At 41.8% G+C, this 13,448-nt stretch overlaps 5 protein-coding genes across 6 annotated transcripts; 2 read left to right on the top strand and 3 right to left on the bottom strand.

The window, feature by feature from the left end:
- Nucleotides 1-947: 947 nt before the first annotated feature.
- LOC117756279 (histone H2B-like) lies at nucleotides 948-1,324 on the bottom strand. The gene has a single exon (XM_034576707.1). The coding sequence runs from the start codon at nucleotides 1,322-1,324 to the stop codon at nucleotides 950-952; it is 375 nt and encodes a 124-aa protein (XP_034432598.1). The 3' UTR covers nucleotides 948-949.
- Nucleotides 1,325-4,421: 3,097 nt separating this feature from the next.
- On the bottom strand, nucleotides 4,422-4,952 carry LOC117756233 (histone H3). Of its 2 annotated transcripts, XM_034576655.1 has the most exons (2): nucleotides 4,746-4,952; nucleotides 4,422-4,578 (listed from the first exon to the last, which is right to left on the bottom strand). In XM_034576655.1, the coding sequence occupies exons 1-2, from the start codon at nucleotides 4,943-4,945 to the stop codon at nucleotides 4,446-4,448; spliced, it is 333 nt and encodes a 110-aa protein (XP_034432546.1). In that variant the 5' UTR covers nucleotides 4,946-4,952; the 3' UTR covers nucleotides 4,422-4,445. The 2 variants fall into 2 exon arrangements, with proteins under 2 accessions (XP_034432546.1, XP_034432545.1); XM_034576654.1 differs by having other exon boundaries at nucleotides 4,488-4,952.
- A 269-nt stretch (nucleotides 4,953-5,221) lies between these two features.
- LOC117756253 (histone H2A-like) lies at nucleotides 5,222-5,736 on the top strand. The gene has a single exon (XM_034576677.1). The coding sequence runs from the start codon at nucleotides 5,246-5,248 to the stop codon at nucleotides 5,630-5,632; it is 387 nt and encodes a 128-aa protein (XP_034432568.1). The 5' UTR covers nucleotides 5,222-5,245; the 3' UTR covers nucleotides 5,633-5,736.
- Nucleotides 5,737-8,917: 3,181 nt separating this feature from the next.
- LOC117756219 (histone H1-like) lies at nucleotides 8,918-9,812 on the bottom strand. Its single transcript, XM_034576636.1, has one exon. It carries the CDS (start codon nucleotides 9,774-9,776, stop codon nucleotides 9,114-9,116), a length of 663 nt encoding a protein of 220 aa, XP_034432527.1. The 5' UTR covers nucleotides 9,777-9,812; the 3' UTR covers nucleotides 8,918-9,113.
- Nucleotides 9,813-12,387: 2,575 nt separating this feature from the next.
- On the top strand, nucleotides 12,388-12,785 carry LOC117756281 (histone H4). The gene has a single exon (XM_034576709.1). It carries the CDS (start codon nucleotides 12,425-12,427, stop codon nucleotides 12,734-12,736), a length of 312 nt encoding a protein of 103 aa, XP_034432600.1. The 5' UTR covers nucleotides 12,388-12,424; the 3' UTR covers nucleotides 12,737-12,785.
- The last annotated feature ends 663 nt before the right edge of the window (nucleotides 12,786-13,448 follow it).

Here is a 13,448-nt window from a genome sequence, read left to right as displayed (position 1 = left end):
ACTGCTCTACCCCTCAGTCACAGCTGAGGGGTAGAACGGCCATTATGAATCAGAGCGATGTGGGCGATTTTCAACCGGCGGAAATCAGCCTGTAACAGGTCTTGTCGCTGCAGCTAATTTGACTATAATATTCAGAGGCAGCAGGCCGGACCAACTGTTTTGAGAATTTGTATAATTTAATGCATTTGAAATAACAATTATATTGAAAATGGGCCAAATTTATCACGATCATCTTTTTCCCTTTTTAAAAAATAATATTTGTAATATATTGTCCCTGTTGACACGGGACAAGAAAACTTTCAATATGAACCCCAATTATTTAATTCAATCATGATCTGTTTAACCGCAGTTACGGTATTCGTTAAAAGTGGTTGTTTTACTATTGATGGACATGTAAACCTCTAACACTATTCTGACTAGTTTTTTCCAACCATGACAATGGCCCTGCATAGTAGTGTTAACAAACTTGAAACTAAAGATAAAAGCACATCAGAAAAAGGCTGTAATTTTCAGAGTATAATCTTAACCTTGTTTCAGGACCATGGACAGAGCTGTTTGCTGTGTTTAGGTGCTGTTAAGTTTGTGGCTCTTAATGGATGTTGTGGAGCTAATGTGGACTATAAATAAATGGGTATATTGATAAAAAGATCATAAATCGATTACCATTAGGGGACTCCTCATTACAAAAAGTCTCAATACACCAGTGTTACTAAAAAAATAAATTTTACTATTTGTAAGCTATTGTGCCTGTGGCTTTGAAAAATTCAATATGAATGCTAGTTATTAAATTCAACCATGATCCAATCAACCACAGTTGCAGTATTAGTTTAAAACGTATATTTTAATATTGATGGACATGTCGTTAGAGTCAGGACAGTTTGTCTCCATAGAGAAAGTGTGTGGCTCTTAAAAGAGCCGTTGCTTTGATGTGATGTCTCCTTAGAGTCGTTTACTTGGAGCTGGTGTACTTGGTCACGGCCTTGGTGCCCTCAGACACGGCGTGTTTAGCCAGCTCCCCGGGCAGCAGCAGGCGGACGGCGGTCTGAATCTCCCTGGAGGTGATGGTGGCGCGCTTGTTGTAATGAGCCAGACGAGAGGCCTCACCGGCGATGCGCTCGAAGATGTCGCTCACGAAGCAGTTCATGATGCCCATGGCCTTGGAGGAGATCCCAGTGTCGGGGTGGACCTGCTTCAACACCTTGTACACGTAGATGGCGTAGCTCTCCTTCCTGGACTTTCTCCTCTTCTTTCCGGCCTTACCGGGGGCCTTCGCCACCGCTTTCTTGGAGCCCTTCTTGGGCGCAGGCTTCACTGGATCAGGCATCGTCAGGATATGAGTCGATCAAATGTATAAAAGACGTCGGTGGCCAGGCTGTATTTATATACATGACATGTAAATGTCGCTGTGCCGTTCCCTCTCTGTCATTGGCTGAATGTTGAGCGTCAGTGTAACAGCACGTGGGAGTGTCTCCACGTTCATGAGTCCATTATTCTGCTGCTGACAGAGGTTGAACTGTAGAGCTCAACTGGAACATTTGGGGGGTTAAGAAATGCAAGATGTCTGAAACTTTATATGTTATTATTATTGATGTTAGTATCACATTAGTATCATTTAAAACAATCTGAACTAAAGCAACCTGATAAATACACAGCTCTAAATGTTAAGGGAACACTTAATGGTCACAGTAGGCTTTTGGTGAAAAATGGAAATATTGGGACAATGGACCTGAAAGATCAGAGCCCAATTCATATGGATCTAGCTATAGGACCACAACCTGGAGACTGAACATCGGGATATTAAATAAAAAAACAGCAAAAAACCCATACAAGATAATTTTGGGATGAAAGTGGGGAAGTGTCTTCTCCAATACTTTGCCATGGGTGTAAAGTGGTCCTGAGGGGGAAATGATAGGTTACAACTCTCATTTTAAAAAACAGAGAAAATACAAATGGAGCAATTACAGTCCGATTAAAAAAAAAAAAGATGTCTAAAAACCAAATCCATGAATGAAAATGGAAATAGATAAGAAAAATAACAAACTACATGAGATCTATTCTAATGATATTTAAAAAAGCAGTTTTTTCTCCAAACAATGGATGGAAGAATTGTTTGATCCGATAAAATTACCTAAGATGAAGGAAGAACAAAACAAGCTCCGAATTAGTTAAATCAAAAATGAAGAAATCAAAAGTGTAATATGTAATTTGAAACCCAATAAAGCAGCAGGACCAGATGGTTTTCCATCTGAGTGGTACAAGGAAATGAAGGGTTTGTTGATCCCGACAGTGAAAGCCACATATAATCAACAATACCCAATGACTCTGGATCAGGAGGAAAGAATCCAACCGGGCCCCAAGATGCTAGTGACATGGACCCAGGTCTATTCAACCTGTGGCAGACTCTTTAAAGGACTTCAGGATATGAAACAACAAGCACCATCTAAAATCACTACCATTTGTTCTGGGCTTTTCCAAATGTAAATTCCTTCTGGCACTAAATTCTGAAAAAACTCCTGAGTGTAGCTGCAAGAAAATCCATCACAAAGAAATGGTTAAAGCCACATTCCAATCAGTAAGGGTTTATTATGATATCATCAATGGCATTAAACTTAATGGAAGGTGTATTGGCCATTTTACCTCGCTCCAAGTTTCAATAGGCCACTTAATGTCAGCCTGCAGAGTGATAATCAAGTTTAACTCGTGTCCAACAGATATACTTCTGGCCTGGTTGTGAAAACCCAATGTCAACACACTTCAACCGGAGGCCGGGAAAAACTTGAAAGGGTTTATTTGCACGGTTCCAGCAAATGGCTTTTAAAAACACCTTATCTCTGTCCATTACCGACTTGGTGATGCGTAAAGTCCAAGTATCCGTTACATGTCCATCGTCACACTGCCCGTTGCAGGTCGCACGATCATATATCACGGTGTCACTGTCAAGAACTTGTGTTGATCCACTCCTTCGCAGACTTCGCACACCAGATGATATCAATGACCAATATATAACTACGCATGTGCACTAACCTGCACTACGGCCTCCACAACTGTCGCAAACAACAAGCCGCAAACACCCAAAGCAGAATATAAATAAATACCAGCAGACACACACTACAACATATATTTTAAATGTATAAAAATAAGACTATAAACTTGGATAACTTCAGAAAATGTAAAATCAACATGTTTTTCCAACCTTTGCTATGGCCCTGCTTTGGTGTGTTCACACCTATACTTGGAGCTAAAGTTGAAACAAGGTCTGACAAAGGCGACAAATATTAAACTGATACAATTGATACATTGTATCAGGACCATGGAAAGAGCTGTTTTTTTTATGTTTAGGTGCTGCACTTCAACAGTTTTATTTAGGTTTGATCTGGTGTTTGCATTCATTCGATGTGGTCGATTGTTTCTGTTGCATTTGATGATGGAACCTGTTGACTGTTTGTCATTAAATGAAAGAGAAATGTTCCCCAATATTGATTTGATCATCGCTTGAAGTGAATATTTAGTAAAATTGATAAATTCACCCAATGGACATGAAATGTAGCCCTAATTATAGAATGGCTCTCCAGCATCCTCAGCATGAAACGTTCACGGCTCTGATAGGAAGTCTGGCTCAACTTCACCATGAGCCTCGTCCATCAGCGGTGTGTTTGCTGCCTGCAACATAACTTGACTTTATTACAAAGGGATCATCAGCAGGTGCTTGTTTTTACTCGGTCTCTCTGAACAAACATGTGGAGCAGCTGGGAAACGGGTTTTGGTGGAGCTGTGGAGCTTTTGAACTCATTTTAGGAGAGAAACGAGTGGGAAAAAGACTTTGATATGGTTGACTTGGAAAACAATGTTGCTGTTTGTAAGATGCATCAATGCAAATATAATTGCAGTGAAATGACAGCGTCCTGATACTAGTGATATTTGTGTTGACAGCATTCAGTAATACTTACAGTTTTCAATTACAAGTCTATATCAGTGGGGTATGAATGTTCTGTTGATGAAGGCCTGTAATGTCACTGGTAGAATTATGTTTCTCTTGTTTATAAGGGCTCCAATCCCACACATGTATTTTAGAACTCAACTCAGTTAAAATAAACATTTTATTTCATTGCAGCTCTGACTCTGGTTCCATTCAACAGGTGGAGTGAAAGTAGCAATATTAATGAATATTAGATTAATAGCAAGCCAGGTCTTAGTCTGCATACTTTCCAATGTGTATTATTTGCAAAGCTACTAATGTAACAAATATTTTGTAATTAATATTGTAAAACTAAAATAGTTAAATGTTTTTTAAACCTGTGCAAATATTTATTGTACGATGCTGTAATTACTTTACAGAAATTATTTATATTGGAAAATAATTGAATAGTAACTTTATTTTCCAGATAATTACTGTAAATTCTTTAGTCAGTTATTTACAGTGTATTATATGTATGAACAGTCAGTAACTAGTGAGGGCAGCGGAGGAGTTTTGTCTTGAGTGCAGTGAAGTGGCTCTTAAAAGAGCCGTTGTTATCGTCAGTGGAGCAGCAGCAGTTTAAGCTCTCTCTCCGCGGATGCGGCGGGCCAGCTGTATGTCCTTGGGCATGATGGTAACCCTCTTGGCGTGGATGGCGCACAGGTTGGTGTCCTCAAACAGGCCGACCAGGTAAGCCTCGCTGGCCTCCTGCAGAGCCATGACAGCGGAGCTCTGGAAGCGCAGGTCGGTCTTGAAATCCTGAGCGATTTCTCTGACCAGGCGCTGGAAGGGCAGCTTGCGGATCAGCAGCTCCGTCGATTTCTGGTAGCGACGGATCTCTCTCAGAGCCACGGTACCGGGCCTGTAACGGTGAGGCTTCTTCACGCCGCCGGTGGCCGGGGCGCTCTTACGAGCAGCCTTGGTGGCCAGCTGCTTCCTGGGGGCTTTGCCTCCGGTGGATTTACGCGCAGTCTGCTTGGTTCTTGCCATTTTGTTTCTTGTCTCTCTGATCGGGAGGAAATGTGAGGCAGAGACGCGACACTCTGCTTTTAAACTGCGGAGCCAGCCGTGAAATGGTGACGCTACTTCAGATCCCCGGGTCCTGATTGGTGAGAGGCTCCTCCTGGGGTACTCGCTGCTTATTGGAGGAAAGTGCAGGCCGTCCTCCGCTGCTCTTTCTGGTTGGTCTGGCATGAACCGTCCCGCTCGCTCCGCGGATATATAAGGGAGGGTTCGAGCAGTTCACAGCAGTTTCTCTTGACGCGTCTTAGGAAACAAACTTCATCCATAATGTCTGGCAGAGGTAAAACCGGCGGAAAGGCCAGAGCGAAGGCAAAGACTCGCTCGTCCCGCGCTGGGCTCCAGTTCCCCGTCGGTCGTGTCCACAGGCTGCTGCGTAAAGGCAACTACGCACATCGCGTTGGTGCCGGCGCCCCCGTCTACCTGGCGGCTGTGCTGGAGTACCTGACCGCTGAGATCCTGGAGCTGGCTGGAAACGCCGCCCGCGACAACAAGAAGAGCCGTATCATCCCCCGCCACCTGCAGCTGGCCGTCCGCAACGACGAGGAGCTCAACAAACTCCTGGGCGGAGTGACCATCGCTCAGGGCGGCGTGCTGCCCAACATCCAGGCTGTTCTGTTGCCCAAGAAGACCGAGAAGGCCCCCAAGTCCAAGTAAAGCAAAGCTGATGGAAACCACCGACACAAAGGCTCTTTTAAGAGCCACACACTCTCCTCTGGTAGAGAGCAAATCTCCTCATGTCACACACCAACTTGTAAAATACACAAGTACATGCATGTCATTCTAGGCACATTAGCATTCAATACGTAGAGTCAGATGTTAGTGTCATTTAGTGAGGAAACCAGAGTTTATCTGGGAGTGTTAATATTAAGAGTACACACTTCAAATTTCAATACACCTAATGTACATGGATCCATGGCATTAAAGGGACCTGCATATATCTGTCAAGATGTACAGTATGATTTCAGAAACAACACACATTAATATTTGTCAAATGAAAGAAAGTAACAGATTAAATGTATTTTTTCAACCTCTTTACATTTGTCATGATGCAAATCTAGTGGAAGAAGTAATGATATTTATTTATTACATTTATTACTAACTATTATTTACAAAGTAATGTCATAAACAATAACTGATGGTACTTTTGCTTAAGCTGTAAAATCAGGTTTTAAAAGTTAGGTGCTGTGTGTCCGGTCACATGTGTGATTATAGACGTGTTTCACATGAGACAGGTTTTCATTAAAAACATTGACCAAGTCCTCTGTTGTATTAAAGTGGCCCAGTAAACATGACAGTGATCCAGCATGCACAACATCAGGACCATTGAACTGGAGCAGCTGAATGGAACACAGCCGTCATTATTATTATTTGACTTGTTTTCTAAGCTTTCGACCACTTCTCAGGGTCTTCTTCAGTGAACTCAAATAGCTTTGGCCTCATGTGAGCTAAGGTTGTAATGTTGGTCATGAGATGACCCTTGGGCCAGTTCCTTTAACTGATGAACACCCTGAGGTGCAATTGAAAGCTGAAAAAAGTTGATAGTTGGACCGTTGAAATACAATGATACATGTTTGACAAGAACAAAACAAATGAACTATGAATGTTCACGGTACATCTTGTTCTCCACAGTATATGAAGAGAGTCATGTCAAACTCCATTAGACTTTCAAGGATTTTAAACCATTATTTATTTCTGTTATTTTAATGTATTACTCTGCTTGTGTCTTCAGGCACATGTCCTTGGAGAGGTCTCCTGTGGAAAACAATTTAATGGAAGACATCATGAACAAAAACACAAGGTCAGACACTTTGTATCAATCATCTATTATTCATTTGTTGTGAATATTCATACAAAAAGTAAATTCTCTCAGGATCATGTGATATCTGATACACAGGAAAGTAATTTTTTACATTCAATGCAGTTGATTCACTTTCCCCTGCCCCCCCTCTTCCTCCTGGACCAATGACAAGGAGGCACAGGGGTGTGCATCCTGGCCTTCTATTAAGCATTAGCTTTTTTTATCTAAAGATAGATAGATATATATACAAAAAAAAAAAGCTTATATATATATATATATATATGGTCTACACAGTGATAACAGGGATATTGTGTCAGGTCTACTTCAGATCATAATAATACTTCACCGTCTTTATAGCCAAGCACACACACAACCATTCACATGCATACAAACTCACGCGCACACACACACACACACTAAATATCTAATAAATTCAGCACTGGTGTCGATCAGGAACACAACTAATTACTACAACTGTCCTTCACCCAGTCGCCTCTCAGGGCTCAGGCTCAGACTTCTACTTGAATGTGATCAGACAGGTCAGCTGACATGGGAAGCTGTCATTGGTCAGTCAGGAAAGAAATCAGGCAGAAAAGAAAAGTGAGCAAGTAAAAAGTGATATCAAGTGCTGTGTTTTATTTTAGTGTTTATTGCAATAGTGTCTACATTAACCAGTGAGTGAGTCAATAGGTCAGTGGGTCAGTCAGTCAGGGTCCAGAAGGCTGCAGTTTAAGGCCGTCGCCAAACTCCTGCAGTACGAGGGGACGTCAGTGACTAACGCACGCTGTGGTGTGCACGTAAAGGACACGTGTGTGTTCTTCATAGCAACAAATGTAGTGGCTCAGTGTGAATTTATATATGCACTAAATGGCTGTGTGTCTGTGTGTATATATTAATGTATGTGTGTGGATATGTGTGTGTGTGAGTGTCTGTCTGTGTATTCATGTTAATGTCTGTTTGTTAATCTATTTTAATTAAGATACAAGACGGATAATTTTAGCAACAAGATGAATTGTCTTTGCTTGACAAAGATATTTTTGTTCTGGTTTGCTTACCACTCTCTCCATGTGCTTGAGTGAAAGATGGAATGAGTAATGTCGACCACACTTCCTTAATTACTATTACTTATTTTTATAGTTATCTAAATACAGGCGGTGGCTCATCTTACACAGTGGCTCGACTTACCCAGTTGTCACCTACGTGTGTTTCCACTCTGCTCCACAACATCCATTCAGAGAAACACACTGTTGAGGTGCAGCACCTAAACACAACAACCAGCTCTGTCCATGGTCCTGAAACAAGGTATTTACTTTAGTGGTTTAAAATTATACTCTGAAAAATTATCTTAGTGTTTTAATCAAAAAAAAAACAACCGTCAGGTGGGGGTTACTTTACTTTCACAGAAGAGCTTTTGATATTTGCAGGAAACCAATTAATTTAGTGTTTTAATCATAAATCTGAGAAAAATGCCAAATGGAAAAACACTCGGCTGCCTGTGAGTAAATTTAACCACATGACTTTCCCTCTGTTGGTGTTGCAGTGTCTGATGACAGTTCATCAATACTTTAGTTTAATGACAGCCACTGATCAAGTTGATGCTGCTACAGAGCTCATTTTTATGACTCAGAACAGACAAGTAGCTGCAATAAAACAGGAGCAGCTGAGCTACTGGAAAACAAAGCTTCTGACAGGACATGAAGGAGAGTTCATCTGGTAGTGGACGTGGTTCCGCTTCACATATCTCTTGACTCCCTGATGTTAGTTACTACAGTATAAATATATAATGTGAAGCTGGAATTGTCATTTTTCTAAGCAGCTCACCCACAACTTCATTACTTTACTCGTTCTCATGCTTGTGTATAAATATATATATATAGTTTTTAAGTGTCACTCATATATTTAGCAATTAAAGACAAGAGGAAACTACAATAAATACATAGTAATAGAATTAATGTGATTCTACAGAAAACATTTTTTAACAAAGAAATACTCTTTAAAGAAGAAGTACAGTATATGATGTAAAACTGAAATCGTTGCACATCATGTTACATGGTGTGTGTGTGTGTGTGTGTGTGTGTGTGTCAGTAGTAGTCTGCTTCCCTAAATATGTTTTATTTTACTGTTTGGTTGTGAAATAACTTCTAAATCTTAACATTGTAAGAAATACATGTTTAATATCTTTCTATATAACTTGACTCCCTTTAGTTAAGAACTCTGTCTCTACATATTTATTGTCAGTGGTGATGATTGATGAGGAAGCAGCTCTTTGTGGATAGACGTGTGTGGCTCTTAAAAGAGCCTTTTACCAGGATGGACATGTTTCACAGTGAGGACATCTCACTTCTTCTTGGCTGCTGTCCTCTTCACTTTGGGTTTGGCGACCTTCTTCGCGGGGGCTTTCTTGGGTGCAGGGGCCTTTTTCACCACCTTCTTGGGGCTCTTGGCCACTTTCTTGGGGCTCTTCGCCACCTTCTTGGGGCTCTTCGCCGCTACCTTCTTGGGGCTCTTGGTGGACTTCTTGGCCGCTGCTGGTTTCGTCACCTTCTTCAGGGACTTTTTAGCGGCTGCTGGCTTCTTGGCTGCCGCTGACTTGGGCTTTTTAGCCACTGCGGGTTTCTTGGCGGCGGGCTTCTTCGCTTTGGGAGCGGCCTTCTCCACCGGCTTCTGGACCTTGGTCTCCACCTTCTTGCTCATCTTGAACGAGCCGGTGGCCCCGGTTCCCTTGGTCTGGACCAGGGTCTCGTTGACCACCAGCTTCTTGATGGTGTTGTTGACGCGGGCATTGTTCTTCTCCACATCGTAGCCTCCGGCAGCCAGAGCCTTCTTGAGGGCAGCCACTGACACGCCGCTCCGCTCCTTGGACGCGGACACGGCTTTCACGATGAGCTCACTGACGCTGGGGCCGACCTTCTTCGGTTTCACGACCTTCTTCTTGGCCGCTTTAGCCTTGGCTGCGGCTGGAGCTGGAGCTGGAGCTGGAGCTGGAGCGACTTCTGCCATCTTTCTCTTTTTGTTCAGATCAACGAGGAACTATCGGAGTGAGTGACCGGACTGTAGAAGAGTCCTGATCGGGAGGCGGTACTTGAACACACCATGAGAACCGTGAAGACTCAGTCGAGCCGTGGCTCCTGTGTGCAGTGTGAACACCGAGACACTTGTGTTTTCTCTTCACTGATAAACGAGTGAAAACTCAGTGGGTGAGCGGTGCTGGAGGCTGACAGTGAGGAAGCAGGTAGCGGACTTGTCTGTCTTCATATTGAAGTCATGAAGAGCTCTGATGCTCTCTGCATTTTGTCGGTGGAGCCTCCAAACCTCACCCGTTCACCGCGGTGAGCAGCGCTGCTCAGCGGCTTTTCCCACTCGTTTCTCTCCTAAAATGAGTTCAAAAGCTCCACAGCTCCACCAAAACCCGTTTCCCAGCTGCTCCACATGTTTTTTCAGAGAGACCGAGTAAAAACAAGCACCTGCTGATGATCCCTTTGTATTAAAGTCAAGTTATTGTGCAGGCAGCAAACACACCGCTGATGGACGAGGCTCATGGTGAAGTTGAGCCAGACTTCCTATCAGAGCCGTGAACGTGTCATGCTGAGGATGCTGGAGAGTCATTGTATAATTAGTGCTACATTTCAGGTCCATGGGTTTAATGTGTCAATTTGATAAACTATTCTCTTTCATTTAATACAAAAAGTCAACAGGTTCCATCATTTATTTTGCAGAAAATGTTTATGCTTCACTGGAATTTGCAGTTTCTCTGCTGTCTGATTTAGTAAATACCAACTTTTGCTCTTCACATTAACACTAGGATACATGTTTTTTATATATTGTAAAATAATCATTAAAACATGACAGAGGTTTCCCAAAAACTATCTGACTCATACATTAAATTATTCATGTTGTGTGTGAGAAATCTCTGTCAACCTGTCAATATGTTACCTATTGATCAATAGATCAAGTCTTCTCAGACTTTTATAACCAATAACATATTCATATTACAAATGAAGGCCTTAGTGTCAACAAACACTCTGTGTATCCAGAATGTACACACGTGTGCAGTATGTGTAAGTGTTTGTGTAGATTGCTGTGTGTAAATTGGAGCATGTAAACATGTTATTTTAACCATTCAAACAGATTTTATTTATGTCGTACAAACACTACAATACAAAGTACTTTCCATGCTAACTATGATAAAAAACAACATCCCCCACCCCTCCACTCACCCCCATCCAAGCTCATAGCAAAACAATAATAACAGTGTTGTTGTTGATCTCATAGTTTTCAACTCATGAATCAAAGGTAGGAAAGCAAAGACAAAGTTGAGAGATGGTCACTCTGCTCAGGGGTTTGTTGAGCTCCTCGTTTTTGTGGATGATCAGCTACAGGTGGCGGGGGATGAAAATACCATTTTAAGGATGCCCCAACAAAACCATGACCATTTTTTCTAAGGTCCATTTCTGCAAATGAAACCAGATGAATGTAGTAAAACAGAATCCAGTAGAATGACAGTTTGTAATCAACAACACTTTCAAGCATACATGAGGTGCTTTTAAAACTGGTCAGTATTCAATGATGCCAAATGAAAGATGAACATAGTCACACTGTCACCCCGGACTAATAATATATGGGCATGTTCATAACACTATCAAAAACAATTCCAGACAAGCATCAAGTGCTTACACTGCTTGACCCTGCACTAACACTTTTGACCTACTACAACATGACTTTTAGCGCTGATAAAACAAATCGGTGCATGTTTCCTTATAAAAGACCACATTTAAAGAATCAATTTGTCTATTACATTGTTATGTCTTTGTTATAATTTTTACCTTCCTATTGTCCTTGGGGTCAATTTGAGCCCATTAAATGTTTAACGTCTCTAAATAAGTAAATAGGTAACTTCATTTTTTGGCTTCACATTTTATGACTTTTCCTATTTAGGGGGCAACTGGGTAAAAATAAGATTTTCATGATTATGTATATTCATTGACCTGGATCCACAGTGTACGCATCAGTGTTCTTTTAGACGTATTCATATTGATTGTTTAGGATGATATCGAGTTCAATATAACATGTACTTTTGGTGGGGGGTTGTGTTTTAGATAAAAGTCTATTTAAGTAGTCAACAAAGAAACAAACCATACTTGAAACATAAACTTAGGTTACAATTTTTATTCTAATAATTTTCTGGAGGTTTTAATTGCTGTGGTCAAAATGACTCAAATTGACAATGTCAATTTGAGGATAACAGGAGGGCTCAGGGAGAAATCATGAGCTGAGTCTTTGTGTGATCACTGTTTTTCACTCAAGGTTGCTCAATATCCATACATTGTCTCAGTACTTCCCTAATCAGTCCTAATGTTACTCTTATGTTTACTAAGCCTTTTTCACAGGCACTATTCCTACTTGATGGAAACGTGCTACAGTCCTACTGTTACACAAACTGGTAAAGTGTCAGACCTTAATATCTACCGTCCTACATCCAAACCTGTGGAGGCGCTAGCGCACCATAGAGTTTATTATCAGCGGCCATGAGGATCCACAGAGGAGGAAGACGGCCGCCTCTGTCTTCTATCAGGTCCTCAGTCAGGCTATGAATAGCTCTGTTTCTCGCGGAGCACTCTATTCACTAGATCTCATCTTACTGAAGAGAAATGTCTGGACGAGGAAAGGGAGGAAAAGGGCTCGGTAAAGGAGGCGCAAAGCGTCACCGCAAAGTTCTCCGTGATAACATCCAGGGAATTACCAAGCCCGCCATCCGCCGCCTGGCTCGCCGTGGCGGAGTGAAGCGTATCTCCGGTCTGATCTACGAGGAGACCCGCGGCGTGTTGAAGGTTTTCCTGGAGAATGTGATCCGCGATGCTGTCACCTACACCGAGCACGCCAAGAGGAAGACCGTGACCGCCATGGACGTGGTGTATGCTCTGAAGAGACAGGGCCGCACTCTGTACGGCTTCGGTGGATAAACTCACTTTACAACAGCTCAACAACACAACGGCTCTTTTAAGAGCCACACACTGAGTCAATGAGAGCTCACATCCTCTGCTCAACACGAATCACTCGTTCTTCCAGAGTACAATAACACAATAACGTCTGTAAATCGATGGAACTATGACGGTGTAACGTGAGGGTTCAATGTGGGGTAGTTGAATCTCTTAAAGTGAAGAAACTCCAGGATGGAGACTGACTTAGTGAAGCTGCACTTTACTGTTCTCCACACTGATCATCAACCACTCATACTTCCTGCTTCTCACTAATGTGACTGAACTAACAAGGAGAAGCCAGGAGGCCACAGACTGAGGTGAAAGAACTACAGAGGCAGATTCAACACATCGTTACTGTTCACATAAAGCTAATGTAAATATTTACATGTGTAAACATACATGTAAATTATTGTAAACAATTGTTTTGTCAATTCCCATAAACGCAGGAATGAACTTAACTTACATTAGTCATCATTAATATATAAACACAGTTAAGCACCTGCATGAAATGTTTTTTCCCTTTTTAATTTGATTACACTTGATTTTTCCACCTTAAATATCCATAAATACAACACTTGCCTCCTGCCTCCATCAATCATATCCACATTTACACTAACCTTAAAGGGATAGTTCACCGAAAAATTTAAATTCACCCATTTTCTAGTCACCACTATGCCGATGGAAAGTTGGGTGA

Source organism: Hippoglossus hippoglossus, chromosome 22 (assembly GCF_009819705.1).
Source record: "Hippoglossus hippoglossus isolate fHipHip1 chromosome 22, fHipHip1.pri, whole genome shotgun sequence".
Lineage (NCBI taxonomy): Eukaryota > Metazoa > Chordata > Actinopteri > Pleuronectiformes > Pleuronectidae > Hippoglossus > Hippoglossus hippoglossus.
This window is presented reverse-complemented; position numbering and strand designations above follow the sequence as displayed.